Source organism: Melanerpes formicivorus, unplaced genomic scaffold (genome assembly GCF_026170545.1).
Source record: "Melanerpes formicivorus ecotype bairdi unplaced genomic scaffold, bMelFor1.0.p_v2 SCAF_36, whole genome shotgun sequence".
Classification (NCBI taxonomy): domain Eukaryota; kingdom Metazoa; phylum Chordata; class Aves; order Piciformes; family Picidae; genus Melanerpes; species Melanerpes formicivorus.
Genome location: NW_027142388.1, coordinates 831,074 through 851,090, shown reverse-complemented (window position 1 = coordinate 851,090; position 20,017 = coordinate 831,074). Strand labels below are relative to the sequence as shown.

Genomic DNA, 20,017 nt, shown 5'->3' with positions numbered 1-20,017 from the left:
GACACATCAAAGCAAGACAAGGCTTACCCTTCACGGGCTGCATTTCAAACTCACACCATCTTAATGCCTAAAAGCTGGCAACTTGAGAGTTTCATATAGCTTGGAAGGAAGTGGATTGGTTTTGCTACCTTTCTGAACCACCTCCAAGGGTGCACACTGAAGGATCTGGTCTGAGATGCATACCCATGCTAACAGCTTGGCAGTAGTTTGTCATAACCTCTGGAAATGTGCCCACAGCAAGCACATAGTGTTGAAAAACAGGAGCTCTGTATCAGCAGCAAGCTCTCTGAAAGCTGAATGTTTGGCAAGATCAGATATAGCAGAATAAAGACTCCAGATCCTTGTGGCCAAGAAGGCCAATGGGATCCTGCGGGCATTAAGAGGAGTGTGCACAGCAGATCCAGGGAGGTTCTCCTCCGCCTCCACTCTGTGCTGGTGAGACCTCACCTGCAATATTGCATCCAGTTCTGGGATCCCCAGATCAAGAGGGACAGGGATCTACTGGCAAGAATCTAAGAGAGGGATCTACAAGGATGCTGAAGGGATTGGAGAACTGCCTGATGAGGAAAGGCTGAGAGACCTGGGAGTGGTTAGTCTGGAGAGGAGAAGACTGAGAAGGGATCTGACCAATGTCTATACACTGGGGGCTAGGAAGGAAGGAACAGGCACAGCCTCTGCTCCCTTGGATGCTGTTTCTTCTCACAGCTAATAAGTGGTAGAACAAGAGGGAACAGCCTCAAGCTGAGACTGGACATTAGGAAAATTTTTTTCATGGAAAGAGTGATCAGGCATTGACACAGGCTGCCTAGGGAGGTGGTGGAGTCAAACCCTAGATGTGTTTAAAGGTCATTTGGATGTGGTGATTGGGGATATGGGTTAGGGGTGAACCTTGTAGAGTAGGGTTCTGGGTTGGACTTGGTGATCCTGAGGGTCTCTTCCAACCTGCATGTTTCTGTGATTGGACAAGGGGCAAGGGATGTAAACTCCAGCACAGGAGGTTCCACCTCAACAGGAGGATGAACTTCTTCACTGTGAGGGTCACAGAGCACTGGAACAGGCTGCCCAGAGAAGTTATAGAGTCTTCTTCTCTGGGGACTTTCCATCCCCATCTGGATGCATTCCTGTGTGACCTGTGCTGGATTCTATGGTCCTGCTCTGGCACAGGGGCTGGACTCAATGATCTCCAGAGCTCCCTTCCAACCCCTGACATCCTGTGATCCATTAAGAGGGACTGATGCCCCTGCAGGTTGCTAGAGCAAGTATTAGTTGACCTAGTAAAGCACACCCTAATGACACACCAGTGTCACAAAGCCACTCTGGTGTGCTTCAGCATTTCCCAGCCTTACGTTTCATAACCTTTTATCACCTATTCAAGGTGCCTCAGTTTTACTTTGGGGGAACAAATGAGATTGGATCAGTCTAGGGGTAGTCTGTAAAGGTAAAGCAAAGAGGAAAAACCTATCAGCTTGGAAACAAGTGAGAAGCCAAACCATTTCCAGCAGAACAGAAAGGACCCAGAAAGGGTGAAAGAAGTGCTACAGGTGAGAAATGTACCCTGTCACAAGGCAGTACCCACACTTCCTAAGCTGCTTGTTCTGGGAGCCCAGTACATGCAGTGCTCTCTGTCCAAGGTTTGCAGGATTTCTGGCCTCCATTTTTTTTTGCAGTGTGAGTTGGAGCTGCTCTGATGTTGGTTTGATCACACTAAGGGTTTCTCAGTGGCCAGGCTGTAGCCTGCTGATCAGAATGTCACACGTTGACGCATGAACTTTCTCTCTCCAGCCCTTGAACACTCAGCTTTGCCCAAGGATATGTGCCCAAGTACAAAACTTATCCCTGCTCCTCCATGTGGGCATCAGACAAAGGATGTTTGTCTGTCAGTTTGAGAGGTCAAAAAAACTCAGAAGAAATCTTTTATGCCTCTGAGTGTTTGCTAGAGAGAAGGGGGGGAGGGGGGAAAGAACTGCTCCTCATTTCACACAGCCTTATGAAGGGATCCATGGCGTGCTGTAAATGCCAGCTCTCCACATCAACAGTTGCTAAAACAACACAAAAAGGCAGCTATTAACTAAAAATGAAGTGTCAGGCCTTGCTGTGACTACTCTGTGCCCCATTCCCCAGGTACAAACTGCACTAGGCTTCATCTCACTATAGTTTGTATTTTCTAAAGAACAAACTCACCTAAAGAGCATTTTCTTCTGCTACTCTAATTAGAGCCCTCAAGAGAGGGGCAGGGATGGAAAAGTCTTCTAAAAGCACTACATTAAGTAGCAAATAAGAAAGTGAACTTACCTCAGCAACAACTTCTGCCCAAGTTTAATTCCTCCCGAGTTTATGGGGCTAGCTCATCCAGCCCAACAGAGCAGACAGCAGCAGCTTCCACCAGAACTCTGATTCTAGCAGCAGCTTTGTTAGACATTCTTCCTCCCCTTTCACTTGGTGTTTGTACCAAAAGCAAGCAGTAACCTTTAAAGCTGCAAGGGAGCAAATAAGAGCGTAAGGAGCTAGTGCCGAGTGAGCAGCTGAAGGCAGATCAGAATTCTATGCCAAGGGGAGTGTGTGTCCTTGCAGTAGGTTTGCAGGGGGATCAGTTTCCACCTAGCTCACAGGACACTAAAGCAGCTGCACAGCACCCCTCCTGACTTGCTCGTCATCCCTGATGCCACATCTAGAGTTACCCAAACTTTGCCAGCTTGGGAAAAGTTCCCCTGGCAATTAGCAGGAGTGGTTTCAGAAGGAAATCCATGCCTGGTTTCTCCCAGGGAAAGCATGACTCTGTCAAAGCCTGCATGTTACTACCTGACAGTATCTTAAGCCCAGAAGTTAGTCTCCAGCTCCTGCACTCTGCAGCATGCTCTGCATGAACAGACCATGCTAGCACTAGTCCCACCACATGGAAGCATGGGGAGTTAGTGAGAAGCTTCGCTTCAGAAAGAGCTTTCCTGCAAAAGGGTCTTCTCCCAGTTCTTGAAAACTTGGGTAGACACTGAAACTTCCTGAGCTGAATGAAACCCTCCAGTCAGCCCACCAGAAGAGGGCTGATGTCCTGCTGAGAATGACTTCACTGTTAAAGAAACAGGGAAGTGCACTGACACACAGGAGTTTGTTCCACAGCTGCACTTCAACAACAGAAAATGTTTTGGGAGGACAAGGTTGGTAAATTATACTTAGCAAGAGCTCAAGACGGCAGGAGAGCAACTAAAGCAAGACTATCCATCAAAGGTGGCAGCTTTGCTTTCCTGGAGGAGCCAGCCACTCCTCTAATTAGATTTCTAGACTGGAGCTATTAAGGAGCCCCAGGCTAGCTCCATTCTCTACAGGCCATGGGTATTTCATCCAGCATTTAATTTCTATTCCCCCACTGCCTTCTCCTTGTTCCTCTGAAGTCACAGTCAAATTTTGAAGTTGAGAGGAAATAAAACTACAATCTTAATACTACCAAAGCTGGTCTCCAGTTCCAGCTGACCTACCTGAATTCCTTTCTACCTGCAAGGAAGTGGTTACAAAATCAGCACTTCTTGTCTGGAAAGCAGCATACCTGGCCACTTCATGCAGATCTCAACTCACTAGCTGCTGAGGTTAGGATGGAACACTCAGGACATCTCTCTGCCCTTTCTATCACAGCAGTTCTTGTCTGGAAAGCAGCATACCTGGCCACTTCATGCAGATCTCAACTCACTAGCTGCTGAGGTTAAGATGGAACACTCAGGACATCTCTCTGCCCTTGCTATCACAGTGCAGTGACCAAGGGAGGCAATACCCTAATTAGAATTGTGCCAAAGCAGAGCCTGATGTTCACAACCCTGGAAGTCTCTTCTGGTTGCCATTTCAAGATGTTTTTGCCCTGTTCAAGCAGAATTCAGCATGAAATGGTCTGGCTTACCACAGCCTCTGCTATGTTGGTGTGTTGTTTTAGTAGAGAAGATGCTAACTGCAGCATCTGCCTCAGCACAGGACTGAAGCTTTTCCAGTCACATAAACACAACTCCTGTAGCATGGCCTCCACCTGTGATGCTGTGCTGGTGTGTCCAGGGGAGAGACCACAACTCCCTTTTTCAGGGAACTGCTAAGCCATCCACTTCAGGTGCTTTGGTGCAAGCTTCCCTTCTGCTGCCTGACCTCCTCAGCCATCAGATGAAGAAACCTGCTGCAGCTGCTGGTGGTGTGTTCCTACTGCCCAGTCCCCATCCCCAAGACATTGAGACTAGAACCAGAGGGTGGGTACTGCAGTTTTACATTTATAGTTGGACTTTTATAATATTCAAGATTAGCACAAGATTCATAGCCATAAATTATACATTGTTGTTATCTAGGTACATAAAACGTTAATGATACATGGATTGGAAGTGGCACAAAGTAATGATACATCCCTGTTGGCATTCTCAAAGGAAGAGGTGGGTGATGGAAAGGCTGTTGGCACCACCGTGGCACAGCGGCACCGAGGCGCTGCAGCTTGGTAATTCAGAGGGTGCTGCCTCTGCCCACCAGCCAGGGTCAGAACGTGGTGTGGCAGGAAGCCAATGCCAGAATCAGTTAAAGGTGCAAATAAGAAGTCAGGATTATGGCCCTCCCTACTGCCTCAGTGTTTTAGCAGTGTGTCCCCCTCCCCAACCCTGACACTGTGCTCTTGCATTCTCCAGTACTTTGGCAGCCCATGCACACTCCTACGTTCACTTGCCACACAGAGCTGAGGTTTCCTGTGGTACCACTGGACCTCAGTAAGTAACATGCTCTCTCCTTGTTAAATAAAAAGGGATCTGGGAAGTGTTTGCTCTCTGGCATGAGATTTATTTTCTTCAAGTCTCAGATCTACTCCAGAAAATGTAGAACCGACTCCCAACAGCATTATTGTCCAGGAAAGGAAACCTCCCCAGTACTCCTCTAAACATTCAGAGCACAAATATTAGACAGCCCATTTGCTTCTGCAGGTAAGACTGCAAACAAGAAGGGGGCAGTCAGCTGCACACCAGCTTCCAACAGCTCCTGAACGAGATGCTTCACTGAATTGTTAACAGCCCTGCTACTTCCGTAGCTTCAGCTGAAGCTTTAACAACTTTGTGCCAGGCAATTTCCCAGCTGCCTTCAACAGGCTTTGCAAAAGAAAGAAAATCTGCTCTCTTCCCCCTGGCCTCAAGCAGTTATTGCTATATGAGTTAGTGAAATAGTGCCTTAACTTCAGACAAGGGTCTCACATTGCCAGTAACGAAAGCTGCCTTTCAGAGGTTGAAATGTAACCGGACAAGAATCAATAAATAACAGTACAGGCATCCCGTTGAGGTCTCCTCACTCAGCTGGGCAGCAAGTGTGGTCAGCCAACAGAAGGTCATCTGTGCCTTTGGGACCATTGTACACTTCTTGGAGAAGTTAAAAAGGGCCGGGAGGGAAGAGGAGAGACAGTGGAGGCCTGTCAGAGAGCGAGTTACATGTTGAAACCATAAACGGGCGGCTGGGTGAATCCTGGCGCTGTGTATCCATATGGGAAGTTTGCCTGGGGAGGTACTGCACTGGGGCCTGCTGTTAGCATCAGCTGCTGGCCTAGAAAAGCACGAGAGGAAAAAAGAAAGTTAGTTTCAGAACCTGAGTGCTGGCTGTACTGTGGGACAGGATTGTGAGGCTTTAGCTAAAGATCAGCCACTGTGCAAACACACGCCAGCAACTCGCTGTTACTCAACATGCACCACAGGGAGGGCACCCAGGCCATCTGCTCTTGCTGCTAGAAAACTACCAAAGCAAGGTAGGAATGGAAGCAAGAGAAGTATCAACTGACCTTGGAGGCATGTTAAAGTGGCTTGTTTTGAAGTGACCATAGGGAAAGCCAAACAAACCAATCCTATTTAACTCATGCATGTTCAGAACTGAAAGGTAAGCAATTTGAGTAAATAGTTAGGTCTGTTAGGTCTCAGTCTGGAGAGGGCTGCAGGCAGCCTCAACATAATCTTGACAGATTTGTCTTCATCACTAGGAACACGCATGCCTCATGCACAGGTTAAATTCAGGGTAACAATTACTGTGAACCAGTCACATCCTTCCCTTACCAGCCACTTCTAGGTGCTTGTTAGCAGAATACCTCTTCAGAAGGGCTTCTAAAGTAGCAGCACACCTGGTGACAGCCATGAGTTTTTTGGCTGCACATGCCTTAAAATGGGTGAGCTAGAAGGCCAGTCTGCCTTTCTACTTGAGAAAGCAGAGACATTCCTCTCAGACAGGAAGAGCAAGATAAATTTGCATGCTCTAAGTTATTCCTGGGGCAGCCCCTGTCCTGTTACCCCACTGAAAGGCTATTCCTATGCTAAGAGTTCTGAGCCATGTCTGAGGAGCAACACTTCAGCTGAAGAGGAGGACTGTAAGAGAGATGTCACTTCAACAACTTCTGCAGTTCATCCAGCAGAGGCAACCATTCTACCTTCTCCAGTTTCTCTTGATTTGAGGTAGTCATTTACATTACCTCCTTGAGGAGACCAGAGTGACAATAGATAACCAATTAAAACCAAACCTTTCACCTACCAAATACTATTGGAGTGGGTTCAGTTACTTGTTCCTCTTCTTTTCTTAGGCTTTCAGAAGCATCAAGTTTATCCACCTACGTGGAAGTGAACAGAGGATACATGAAGGCCTTGTCTAAGCATTGCACCACTGTTTGAGGCTTTTCATGGTTCCTTAGCTCTCAAGTGTTTACCAGTCCAAGCTAGAGCCTATGAAAGTCTGCATGTTGCCAGCAAACTGGCAAACCTGCCCTCCCAATTGCTTTAGGCTTATTGCAACTAACAGTAGCTCTCAAATGCAGCCAAGATAATCATTACCTTCCAGTGAAGCACTTTTGGGAGCCCTGTTCTAGTCACTGTTAACTCTGTGACCCAGAAAACAAGCCCATCAGATCTCCCTTCCAAAGCACCCCCTTAAGTGGGCTTAATCCATACCTGTCTATTAACTTGCAATCCCACTCTTACCTCCAAGTGAGAGCACCCAGTTATTTGCAGCTGTTCCAGACCCATGAAGTTTGATCTCAGCTAGGACTACAGCCCAACCTGGGCTGCAGAGTACTGGTTTAACCTTATTAGTGCTTGCATAGGCTCCTTCTAGAAGAAACTCTAGCACCATCATGGAGAGTAGTCTAGTAGCATCAGTTTCATCCAGATCCCAGCACTGAGCCAAATAAAGCTCTAACTCATGTTAACTACATTAATGAAAGTGCCACAGTGATGCAGGAGCCCTGCACACAACTCTGAACTGGGGGTGGAGTAACCTGAGAAGGAAACAGTGCCTGCCTTCTTCTCAGGGTCAGGAAGTTGTATTTTCCATAAGAGAACCATTGAGACTGAAGACTGCAGGGCATAAAAGTCACACAGCTTCACATCCCAAACCAGGCAGCACCCACATCCTGGGCAAACCTATGCTCAGTTCAGTACTGCCATTCTGGCTACTCATAGAATCAATAAGGTTGGAAAAGACCTCAAAGACCATCAAGTCCAACCTGTCACCCAACACCTCATGACTACTAAACCATGGCACCAAGTGCCACATCCAATCCCCTCTTGAACACCTCCAGGGATGGTAACTCCACCACCTCCCTGGGCAGCACATTCCAGCTGCAAGAACCATGGTCTGGGCAGTGCTGCAGAAGGGATCTCTGTTGTACATTGGGGATGCTGTCTAGATGTGGTGTTTCACAGCTTCCTGGGCTTTTTGAAGTCCTAGCACAGCTGTTGAGTGGCAGTGAGGCTGTAAGTGGTTCATTTCTAGCTGTCAGCCCCTCAGGGTAACACCATGTACTGTGTTACAAATGCTGTTCATATTCCTACAGATCAAAGCAACTGGGAGCTGCCAGTTTCAGAGTAGTTGTATTACTCTACTTATAACCTGGAATTCCCACTCTCTCCTGGCTTAGACTTTGCTCTTCATTGCCCCTAAAGCATTAGGAGACTTTGAAAAGTGCAGTCACTCCCTCTCCTGGGCAAACAGTAAGCCTGCTGAGAGCAGGCATCCTGAAGAAGGCACAGGAACAGCCCTCCAGGAAAGCCTCTACAGCTCTCTGCTCCCTCAGCTGTTTCCAAATGAGTGTCGTGGTGTTTGTGTGCCAGGTCCCTTCTGGGACAGACTATTCTGTGCTTTAACATCATCTTATGCATAAAAGAAAGATCAGTTCTGGAAGAAAACCACACCCTGCTGATGAACTAGTCTGTTCTTTTCACAGGATGTTAGGGGTTGGATGGGACCTCAGGAGATCACTGAGTCCACCCCCCTGCCAGAGCGGGGCCATACAACCCAGCACAGGTCACACAGGAGCACATCCACACAGGGCTGGAACGTTTGTAGAGAAGGAGACTCCACAACCTTTCTGGGGAGCCTCTTACACTGCTCTGTGACCATCATGGTGAAGAAGTCCCTCCTCATGTTGAGGTGGAATCTCCTGTGCTGGAGTGTCTATCCATTGCCCCTTGTGCTATCACAGGGTGCAGGTGAGCAGAGCCTGGGCCTGCCCCTTCCTTCCTGACCCCCAGCCCTCAGCTATTGATAGACATTGGTCAGATCCCTTCTCAGCCTTCTCCTCTCCAGACTAACCATCCCCAGGGCTCTCAGCATCTCATCAGGCAGTGTTCCAGTCCCTTCATCATCCCTGTAGTCCTCCCTTGGACTCTCTCCAGCAGATCCCTGTTCCTCTTGAGCTGGGGAGCCCAGAACTGGATGCAATGTTCCAGGTGAGGTCTCAGCAGGGCAGAGTAGAGGAGAACCACCCTGGATCTGCCGGCTACACTCTCTGAATCCCATTGGCCTTCTTGGCCACCAGGGCACATTGCTGTCCCGTGCAGAATTTGTCCACCAGCACTCCCAGGTCCTCCTCCACAGGGCTGCTCTCCAGCAGATCACCTCCCAACCTGTACTGCTGCAGTTTATTCTTCCTTCCCAGGTGCAGGACACTGAACTTATCCTGTTCAACCCTAGTAGGTTCTTCTCTGCCCAGCTCTCAGTCTGTCCAAGTCTCTCTGTATGGCCACACAGCCTTCAGGTGTCACAGCCAAGCCTCCCAGTTTGGTATTGTCAGCAAACTTGCTGAGCAGACTCTGTCTGTCTGTCCCCCCCCAATGTCATTGATGAAGATGTTGAATAGGACTGGACCCAGCACTCAGCCCTTCTTTTGTACTTCTGCAGTTAGTCACAGGACAGTTTTAGACACACCACATTTAGGAAGCCCATTCTCTAATTCCAGGTTTTGCAGTTAATTCCACAGACTAAATTAGTTCCACTGTACACCACTTCCACCATGCAGATTTCTCTTCTGGCAGGTTATCCTGCAGATTTAGTACAGGTGATCAGCTTGTAAATCCAACCAGCAGCCCTAAAACCATGATTCTATGCCTGAACCTCACATGGAAAAGTTCAGGTGAACTGTCTGTGGCCAGTTTCCCCTCAGTGGGATCTGAGGAGGAGGAGGCCTTTCAGATCTGTTCAAGTGCTTCCATTGTACCAGCAGGCGAGAAGTTGAGAGCAGCTTTGTGCTGGTTTGCAAGCTCACCCTGCCTGAAAGATTGCTCACTTCAGGAATTTGCAGCACAGGAAGAAATTGTCACATAGAACACATCCTGCTACTTGGCAACTGCTTCTTTACATCTGAACAGCCCTCTCCTTGCCACAAGATATCTGGGATATAGTGAACAGGAGTCCAGGCACTCAAGTCCTCCTCAATCACTTGCTTCTGTTTCTCCCCCAAAGAGGGGCAGTCTGGTTGGATTTTCAAGCTGCTTGTGAATAGTTATCAAACTTTTAGCATTAGAAAGTGAAGAGGAAATGAGTTAGAGCTAAATTACACTGCTCTGCTGGCAGAAGCTACAGCTAGATTCCTGTAAAAGAAACCTAGGATATTGAGGGACACAAATGAACACAGAGAGGTGGAAATCAGAGTGTCACCTTATAGAACAGCCCATCAACCTGCAAGAAAATGCAGAGGGGAATACTTAACATGAGGCAGTCACTTCAGATTACTCATTTTAATGAAGTTCTTTAATCTAATGTCCTGTGCAACCCTAAAGCCTTCTAAGGAAGGATCTTTACTTAGTAGCTTGGAGCTGGTTGAGACATTTCAGGACCACACACAATCAGAACCTCTCTTCTCTCCCAGGGGAGAACTAGCTGTTGGGAGCAGTACCACAGCCAGACCACACACAAAGTCCTGCTTTCCATTTTCTTAAAATTAGTCAGAAGTCTACTCCTGTCTCTCTGTAAGCAGAAAACACCACACTTGTGTAACTACAAAGGTAAGAATGACACAGGTCACAGGATCACAGAGTTGTTAGGGTTGGAAGGGACCTCAAGGATCATCCAGATCCAACCTCCCTGCCATGGGCAGGGACACCTCACACTGGAGCAGGTTCTCACAGCCATGTCCAGCCTGGCCTTCAAAACCTCCAGGGATGAGGCTTCCACCACCTCCTAGGGCAACCTGTGCCAGTGTCTCGCTACCCTCATGGGGAAGTATTTCTTCCTAACACCATCCTGAATCTATCCATTTCTAGTTTGGCTCCATTCCCCCCAGTCACCCTAAAAAGTCCCTCCCCAGATGTCCAATCTAAATCTCCCCCCTCTACCTTGGATCCTCACCAAGGACAACAGCTATGGAGCTTCTCCAGAAAGCACACAGTTGTTGCTGTTCACTGTTAAAAGCAGAAGCTGAACTAGAGTTCCTCTCAGGTCTCCAAGCATCTAGTTATAAATTTTGCTAGCTAGTCTAGTGACTAAACCCACAGAACTTCATAGGAGACTTCATCTTTGAGAAATACTCCAAATACATGCAAACCTAACACTAGTCATCCAGCATACTAGAAGTGTGGACTTTCCAGCCTGTGCAATACTCACTTTGGTAAGGTATTCTCTCATCACTTGGATGAAATAAGGCATTGCAAAGTCCATGATGTTATGCCTCCATGCCAACTCGAGGACTACATCTGGGTGCAGCAAGTCATAACATGTGAAAAGGCAGGCTGCAAAGCATTCCTGCTTGCCTTCTTCCAGGAACCACTGAAGCAGCTTCTCAGCTAGCTCTGCATCTTTGGACTCTGCAGCATACTGCATAGCATCCTACAGAAAAGATCAATGGTCAGACTCAACCCTTGCCTGTCAGCATCCCGTTCAACACCCTGTGTGCATGTTACTGCTAGCTGGAGAAGTCAGGTATTTGGCATACCATGTAAATACTCTTTAACAACATCAGACACGTTCTGTAGGAGCCAAGCTACAGTACATACACTCAGTTCTCCTATTTTGAGGCAACCCAGACCACAGGCTCACAGGATGTTAGGGGTTGGAAGGGACCTCCAGAGATCAAGTCCAACCCCCCGCCAGAGCAGGGCCATAGAGTGCAGCGCAGGTCACAGAAGAATGCATCCAGATGGGGCTGGCAAGTCTCCAGAGAAGGAGACTCCACAACCTCTCTGGGCAGTCTGTTCTAGTGTTCTGTGACCCTCACAGTGAAGAAGTTCCTTCTCACGTTGAGGTGGAACCTCCTGTGCCAGTTAACGTCCCTTGCCCCTTGTCCTGTTCACAGGGCTTCTGCCAGGCAGGGAGGCAGGCTGTATGAACTCACCTTGTAGAGATGGTCTTTCTTGCAGAGCTCCACGCTCTGCTTCCAGCGGTTGTTGCCTTTGTAGAGGTAGGCTGCAATCCTCCTGAACTCGATCAGTTCATGCTTCTCCAGCCTCTGGGCCAGAGTTATGTTGTCAAAGTTGTCATAGGCATCAATGGAGGCTCTCAAACCCTGTTTGGGAGAGAATTGTTACATCAGCTTCCAGATGGTGAGATCCTGCAACAGGTTGACCAGGGAGGTGGTGGAAGCCTCAACCCTGGAGGTTTTGAAGGCCAGGCTGGATGTGGCTCTGAGCAACATGATTTAGTGTGAGGTGTCCCTGCCCATGGCAGAGGGGTTGGAACTGGATGATCCTTGAGGTCTCTTCCAACCCTGACAATTCTATAATTGTAAGGGAGAAGTAGAGAAGCAAAATTTAAGCATGGTGCAGAAAGTTTGTGTTCTGCCAGCTGGAGATTCACAGCTTGTTCACCCAGTGTTATTTCAGGCATCTCTCCAAAAAGTGGTGTGGGTTTTTCATCCCTCCCCCACAAAGTGAGGTCCTTGCTTGGTCATACTGACTCCACCTGACAAAAGAGAAGAGCTATCTTTAAAAGACACCAAGCATGTCTCCCTAACAGCAGCCAATGAGCCACAACCCAATCTGCTCACAGAAGTACAGCCCAGCAGAACACACTCCTGCTATTGATCTTTGCAAATCTGTTCTGAGAAGCACTGTGACAGCTGCACTGTTTGCTAACCAGGCTCTCAAGGCTCCTGCCTGCACACAGCCCCATTCCACCCCCCAATATCACCACACTGCAGAAGTTACCTTGTACTCAAGGGAATCACTCTTTCAGCTGGGGAACAACCAAAGTAGGGCCTCTTCCTGTTGGAGGAAGAGAAACCTCCCTCAGGCCCAGCAATCTATTTTGGAGGGCTCACCTGGTAATCTTCCTCCTCTGTTAGAAGGTTGTTTAGAGCTTCATTCACTCCTTTGTTGTTGTGGTTCTGGACTGAGCGCAGGTAAGGCTTTACTAGGAGTAGCTGATTGACCTGGAGTGAAGAGGTTTTCATTACAAGGATTCCAATTCTGACACTGCACACTCCTGAAACAAGTTCCCACTTCCTATTACAAGAGTTTGTGCTTACTACCACATCAGGAACCCCCTAGACAAAGCATCTTGTATCTCCAGAAGTAAAATATGAGTTTCCTAGGCCAGCTATGCTACCTCTTCCAGTGTTTCCTGCATCGGGCCAGGATTGGGCTGGTTCTCAGTTCTTTGTACAGGAAGCAAAGCTACCTGACAGATATCAACCCCTTTTTATCCAGCCAAGGACAAAAGTGTCTTGAGCAAGAGGATTTCTTGTACATCTACCACCTCCCAAACTCACCTTTGAGAAAAAATTGACTGTCCTGGTGTGATCCAGTCGTGGAGATAATACAAGCAGGAGATCGTTGATCAACAGAGGTTTGTAGTCTAAGTAGAATTGCAAGGCTTTGTAGTACAGCTCCACATTGGCCACCTGCATGGTTAGACCCTAGTTAATACTTCTAGTCAGTCTGAGGTGCTTAATTCAGACCACTTGACTCAAAACTTACCTGACTTAACTAAAAGTTTTGGCCTCTTTCTAGAGGCCATAAATGTTACACTCACATGCAGAACTCTTGTTCAATCTTTTGATTGCTTCTCATGCCATCTGCTTCTAAGACAGCAAAGCCACCAGCTAACAGGGACAGTACAACCCCTTTCTAACCCATCCACAGCTGAGAGATCCTGGCACAGGAAGCCCACTACAGTTAATGTGACTGTTGGTTGAACTGCTGAAGGCAATAAAGGCTGTAGCCTTAGCCAGTCTTTAAGCTGTTGCCTTGGAACTCCCAAGACCAACAAGAAAGTGTTCAGCCTCAAATCTTGTCTAAACTGTTCCAAATTCACTATCTTATGCTGTGTTCAAGCAATTGCCCACCCCAGTTCTTACACTGAAACAGCTGGAAACATTTGCAGAGCTCTTTCAAGAACAGTTACAGCCTCAGACAGCAGTCAGCTCAAAATTATTAAGGAGGTTATGCCTCCTGCTTATGACCTATGATCCTGAGCAGTCTCCAAAAACATTCTGTGCTAGCTGCTGCCACTCAACAGAATGTGCAGCACAGCAGAAAATGCCTAGTGTAAGATCACATTAATTCTTCTGCTGAACTGACTGGAAGTTGTTTCAAGTACAGCAGGAAAACTGAATGGTAGCTTAAGCAAACTCATTTTCTAACAGCAGTTCTGTTGTGCATTTCTGCCTCTGTTCTCGAAAGAGCTTCCAGCCCTTTGGTTCAGTTAACTGGTTGCTTACCTTGGCAATGATGTCTTTAAACTGCCCTTCTTTCCAGGCATCAGTGGGATGATTCATCATAGTAATTATTGCATTATCATACTCCTCATATTTGTCATAGAGGAATACAAGCTCTGCCCAGAGATGAGCCTGTTCTGCAGCTCTGAGCACCTGATAAAAACAGAACAAAAATCAGTTGGATTCACCAACAGCTTCCCACCTTCACGTGCAGTGTAGCTGCATACCTTTGGGATATTAACTCTAGACCAGAAGAGCTCCAGGTGTTCCCTCATTTTCTGAGGCTTGAATTTGGAGTACAAGATGGCAAGCTCAGTAAACATTCCCATGTGAGCACGCTCAAGGCCCAGAGCGGCTTCCAAAAGGCCAATCAGTTCCTCAAAATAGCCACGATCCTGGATGGTAGAAAAATCAGGATGAACTGCAGATTCATGACCAGATGGCACTTGAAGCAAATACACAGTTTTTTAACAAGCTTGAATTCAACATGCTTTGCTTTTCTCTCCAGATGAGCCTGCTTAGAGTTGTAAAGACAGAGAATCATGGAATTGCTAGGCTTGGAAGGGACCTTAAGAATTGTCCAGTTTCAGCCCCCCTGCCATGGGCAGGGACACCTCACACTGGAGCAGATTCTCAGAGCCACATCCAGCCTGGCCTTCAAAACCTCCAGGGATGAGGCTTCCACCATCTCTTTGGGCAGCCTGTTCCAGTGTCTCACCACCCTCATGCTGAAAAATTTCTTCTTAACATCCAATCTGAACCTACCCATTTCTTTTGTCCCATTCCCCCAAGTCCTATAATTACCTGACACCCTCAAATGTCCCTCACCAGCTTTCTTGTAAGCCCCTTTAAGATACTTGAACCTAATGAGGCAACAGAGTTGTAAAGGAAGGGGCAATGGAAACTGTCACCTCTTTATTTACTGTAGGCAAACCAAAATGCAAACAGCTATTAGGAAACGGAGATGGGAGAAGAATGAATTTAACAATCAGAACAATCAGCCCCCCCCCACCAGGTGTTATCTGTGCCCACTTTGCTAGCAAGATGCAAGTATGCTGCCTAAAGTCTTCTAGGGTATTAAGAGCGCTCTAACCTGGTAGTAACTGATCAGCTCCTCAAGTTCATCAGCATGGATGACTATGTGTAAGCCACAGATCTGCGCCAAGCGGAATTCCTTCCCATCCACACAGGCAAAGCAAACCTGTGAGGGAAGACAGCAAACAGTCAGCAGAAGAACACTGCAGTGTTTAATGGCCTTATGGTAAAGGGAAAGTTAATTAACAGGGCTTTCCCAAAATTTGAGGCATTTCCATAATGCTTGTTCTAGGAATTAAAAGCTTCTAAACCATTCGTTTTATTACTGTGGTCGTTTCAGGTTGTGCCTGGAAAAATCTTCCACAGATCACGAACAGAAAGTGGTAGAATGTAAATAAATCACTATGGATGTGAAAGGGAAAATAATGATTAAGGTCTAGATAATCCCACTGGACAGATAACAAACATAGAAGCTAGTTGTGTGTATTAGCTTCCTCTCTTTCCACTTCCTTCGCTCTAGCAGACGCTAGCTCTGGCTTCTGCTAGCTTTGCTGACCTTGCCTGCATTGCTTTGTTGTGGCTGAGTATTAACAAACACTCTGCTCTCTTGTCTCATGTGTACAGGGGGGAGGAAGGGAGCAGGGAAACTATTAGCAGCTGCCTGGTTTGTCCAGGCACAAGGACTGTGCTGTTTATAAATTGCAAATATTGTATACTTTGTACACTGCATTTCATTTCTGGATTGCAGTTTTGCTTGTCAATACAGCTTCTTTTGCTTCCAGCTGAGCAGGTCTGGCAGTTTTATGTTGGGGGGAATTAACCCACCACAATTATTTTGGGCTAGAGGACAGCTTCTAAAGCTGCAGACTTACTCTGCAGCCAGCAAGCTCCTGTCAGGGCTGAAGTGGCCTGCTGAGAGGTAACAGCAGAGCACATTCTGCATTCCAGTTCAGTTACCTCCTTCCAAGTCCTGGTGCTGTTGGCTTTGCGGCCACTGTCCACTGCGGCCTGGTACTCCCCCAGGTGCACCAAGGTGGAAGCCAGGCGAGCGAAGTTGGAGACGTTGTTATAGAGGAGCTTGGCTGCCTCATACATCCCCTCCTCGTAACAGCGATCGCCGACCTGCATGAGGAGCCCAAGGCACACAGAGAGTAACAGCAAGAATCAGGGCTCAGAGGAGCAGCAAGCCAGAGGTGGGAGCTGTGGATCAAGACATACCTGTTGTATATGGGCATTATTAGGGCCACTAATAAACTCCTCCAGTTCTGACAGACGATTAGTTTTTGCCAAAGCAAAAATAAGTTCTGTCTCTACATAAGACTCTCTAGCCTTCTTCCTGGCCATCTGTAAGAACTTGACTAGGTCCTCCCAGTTATCTTGAAGAGAGAAGAGATATTCAAGATCCTCTGTTTAGTCATTCTGCATTGCTCACCTTAGGAAGTGCTTTTACTAGTGGCCTCAAAGAGCACCCCGACGGTGACACTAAGCCATTTGCATTTGAGTTAAGGAATTCCCTGCTAAACACAAAGTCACCTTTGCATCAGGTTGAACTTCTTGCAGCTCTGCCACAATCCAGCTGGCAAACCCCTCTGCCACACACACAGCTAAATAAATACATGAGACTTGGTTGTGTTTTAGGTGATAACACTCCCAAATTATCCCCACAGGAAGGTCTATCTGTGGTGTAGCAACACAGACAAGCTTGTTGACAGGAATCTCACTAAACATTGACTCATCCTTTCCATGCACTGACTGCTCCCTTTCCCTCTGAAAGAATTCAGAAGTCTCATGAATCCCTGTGGCTTGATGCAGATGCAATAACCTAGTTCACACCCAAACCATTTGAAGTTTGAGGATGTTTGGCCTTACCATTTCTATTAGCTGCTTGCACAACTTCCATATAGGCAGATGGATCATCTGCCTTTATATAGGAGTCAATAGCTTCTTTCACCAAGTCCTTCTGGAGCTGTGCTCTGGCTAGCTGGCTCCATACTGCAGGCTCATTGCATCTCTCTGCAAATTCATAAGCACGGTCTAAGTTGCCAATGTGCTCAATCAGCACCTGTTTGAAATTGAAGTTGCAAGTTACAAACAAAGTTTTGTCCCACTGTCCTTTCTAACAGCCCTTCAAGTGTAATGCTGTTCTGTGGAAGCAACATGAAGCCAACTGCTTTTAGAACAGCCATTTCTGTTTGGCCTAGTAGTGGCAGAGGGAACAAGACTCTTGAGGCTGCTGTTTCTCCTCTGCCTCACAGAAGCAATAACAGCCTAAAGACAATGCCTGATAACATGTGTTTTTCCTGCACCTTTCAAGTAGGAGTCTCCAAGAGAGCCATTCTGAACCAAATGCAGCACAAAATTCAAGCCACAACCTACATTTTTAGATGACTTTGACCAGGTCAGCTGCTGAAGCCATTATTTTGACTGTTTTGCTATATCATATGGGAACCATACTCTTAAGTCTCACTACCTTAAGCAATAATGACTCCTTGATCACAGGATGTCAGGGGGTGGAAGGGACCTCCGGAGATCACCGAGTCCATCCCCCTACCAGAGCAGGGCCATAGAATCCAGCACAGGTTACACAGGAATGCATCCAGATGGGGCTGGAAAGTCTCCAGAGAAGACGACTCCACAACCTCTCTGGGCAGCCTGTTGCAGCGCTCTGTGACCCTCACCGTGAAGAAGTTCCTCCTCCTGTTGAGGTGGAAGCTCCCATGCTGGAGTTTCTATCCCTTACTCCTTGTCCCATCACAGGATGCCAATGAGAGCCAATGTAACTACAGGCTTGCTCTCCTCCATTACCAGCATTCTATACCCTCATGAAGGGAACAGACCTCACCTGGATAGCTGAAGTATTAACATCAAATTTCCTAAATATAGCAAAGGCTTCTTCGTAGAGCTCGTTGCTGATGGCAATGTTGGCGATGTCAGGGGCATCGTAGTTGTCCAGCCGGTTGATGTACTCCATCACACGAGTGCGGTCAGCCTTAATGGCAGTCAGGATCAGCAGGTTCTGCAGATTCCTTGGGGTACCAGAAGACACAGGCTATAAGCAGTGCAGGCAACACCTGCTCTAGTGACACCCTGCTCAGGCAAGAAAATGCACCCACCACCTGCTGCCACTAGCAACAGCCTTCCATCCCCAGGCTGAGAAGCACCAATGCTTGCCTCCAAAGAGAAAGGGCTTACAGACAGCAAAGTACTCTTCTCTCAGCATCTCACTGCAAACTGCATAGTGTGAGCTAGTTCTGTTCTTAATGCACAGAACACTTCAAAATCTGCTTTTTCACCTGACTATACACATTCAAGAGTTCTCAGGTCCTGCAACCTAAACAAAAGGCAACGAGCAGACCAAGCTTCTGGACAACGCTATCCTCTTACCTGTGTTCACTGAATACAGAATTATCCAAGACAATTTTTTCCAGTAATTCAATCAGTTCATTAGGCAGGTCAGCAGTCATGAAAGCTTTCACAGTGACAGAAACCTCCTCAGGATCCTGTGTCTCTGATAAAGCTGTTTGAACAACCTGGATTTGAAGGCAGGAAAGCATTAAGTGTTTTCCACAAATGACAATTTTGCCAACCTATTTCAGAAGAGCTGGAAATTAAGGCTTCAGAGCTGTATTTGGTCAAGGAAGTAAGAAAAGAGCTACTATTAACAGCACACCTTGAGTCTGTGTAGGAAGCACATTCACTAGAGGTAGGTCAATCCGCAGGACAGATATAGTATCTTGCTGCTAACTTAGTTTTCTAACCAGGAAGGGAAAAAAAATCACATCTGCCACTCAGTCTCTTAGAAATTTCTGTGTGCTTTAGATGAAGCCTTCAGGGACTTTAGGGGGGGTTGGAAGGGACCTTGAAGATCATCTAGTCCAACCCCCCAACCAGAGGAGGATCACCATACAGGACCACATGGAGGTGGGTTTTGAGTATCTCCAGAGGAGACTCCACAACCTCCCTGGGCAGCCTGTTCCAGGGCTCTGTCACCCTCACAGGGAAAACATTTTTCCTCCTGTTCCCATGGAGCTTCCTATGCCTCAATCTCCACCATTGTCCCTTGTGCTGTCACTGGGCATCACTAAGCAGAGCTTGGTGCCATCCTTTTGGCACTCATCCTGCACATCTTTATCAACATAAATAAGGACACCCCTGAGGCTCCTCCTCACCAAGCCACAGAGTCCTTAGCTCCCTCAGTCTCTCCTTGTAAGGAAGATGTTCCACTCCATTTTTGTGACTCTGCACTGGACTCTTCCAAGCAGTTCCCTGTCCTCCTTGAACTGAGAAAGCTACTTTAATACTCCATGTTTCTGAGACCTCCTGAGGTCTCCTCATACTGCAAGTTTCAGCTCTGTGCTGTACCTGGTCAATAAGCTGCCTCCTGAAGGGGTTGTTTTCTTCCAGAACATTTGCCCAGAGCTCGGGGTCCTTCCTGCGCACCAGGTAGCGAGCCTCACTCTTGAACAGAGAGTTCTCATTGCACACCTGAAGGAGAAGTCACAAATATTGGTGCTCATGTTAAGGGTCAGTACCACAAGACAGGCTTAGCTAGCTAAGAATCAGACAGTCTAGAAGACTGACTAGAACTAATTGCTGACCAGTGCTAAATGCCACAGACGAGTTCTTACCCAACCTCTGATCTGGAAGACTGATGGAGAAGGTCTCCAGCAGGAATTGTATAGCTTCTCTCAGTTTTGCCTGACACACAAATATTGTGACAGTGGCTTCAGAGTAACTACTTGCTTTTGTTTGAAGTGAAGACCTGTGAAGCCTGAAGAACTGCAGTTTTAAATCTAGAAAGGGAGCCACTTGCCTGGGCAGTGTTAAGTAGTGACCTTGAGGAATGGTGCTGGTGTTTAAAGCTAGAAACAGGTCATGTAACTGGTGTCATTAGCTTTACACCACAAGTGCTCAGAGCAGCAAGTGCTGTGGATTCCCCTGTCGAAGTGTTAAGGGTACAGAACAAATGTGAAGTCTCTGTAGAAGTACAGCAAGGAAGAGTTATGAGCTGAGAGCCTGTAAGTCCACTAGCTTTGATTTCCAACTAGAACAGAAACCTGAAGGCATATTCCATCTTCTACACAG

General features: G+C 47.2%; 1 protein-coding gene across 4 annotated transcripts in view; it reads right to left on the bottom strand.

Moving 5' to 3' along the window:
• Nucleotides 1–4,218: 4,218 nt before the first annotated feature.
• Nucleotides 4,219–20,017, bottom strand: part of LOC137450536 (clathrin heavy chain 1-like) — a 41,257-nt gene continuing 25,458 nt past the window's right edge. The window contains exons 18-34 of one of the 4 annotated variants that reach the window (XM_068157169.1): nt 19,295–19,417; nt 18,317–18,462; nt 17,775–17,958; nt 16,802–16,994; nt 16,151–16,308; nt 15,890–16,054; nt 14,991–15,098; nt 14,125–14,292; nt 13,901–14,050; nt 12,950–13,081; nt 12,500–12,610; nt 11,576–11,746; nt 10,849–11,070; nt 9,904–9,924; nt 6,505–6,580; nt 6,036–6,125; nt 4,219–5,535 (exon numbers count right to left, since the gene is read on the bottom strand). In XM_068157169.1, the coding sequence (XP_068013270.1) occupies nt 5,420–5,535; nt 6,036–6,125; nt 6,505–6,580; nt 9,904–9,924; nt 10,849–11,070; nt 11,576–11,746; nt 12,500–12,610; nt 12,950–13,081; nt 13,901–14,050; nt 14,125–14,292; nt 14,991–15,098; nt 15,890–16,054; nt 16,151–16,308; nt 16,802–16,994; nt 17,775–17,958; nt 18,317–18,462; nt 19,295–19,417 (2,334 nt within the window). In that variant the 3' untranslated portion in view covers nt 4,219–5,419. The remainder of the gene's footprint in view (nt 5,536–6,035; nt 6,126–6,504; nt 6,581–9,903; nt 9,925–10,848; nt 11,071–11,575; nt 11,747–12,499; nt 12,611–12,949; nt 13,082–13,900; nt 14,051–14,124; nt 14,293–14,990; nt 15,099–15,889; nt 16,055–16,150; nt 16,309–16,801; nt 16,995–17,774; nt 17,959–18,316; nt 18,463–19,294; nt 19,418–20,017) is intronic. The other 3 variants (XM_068157166.1, XM_068157167.1, XM_068157168.1) reach the window with 3 other exon arrangements.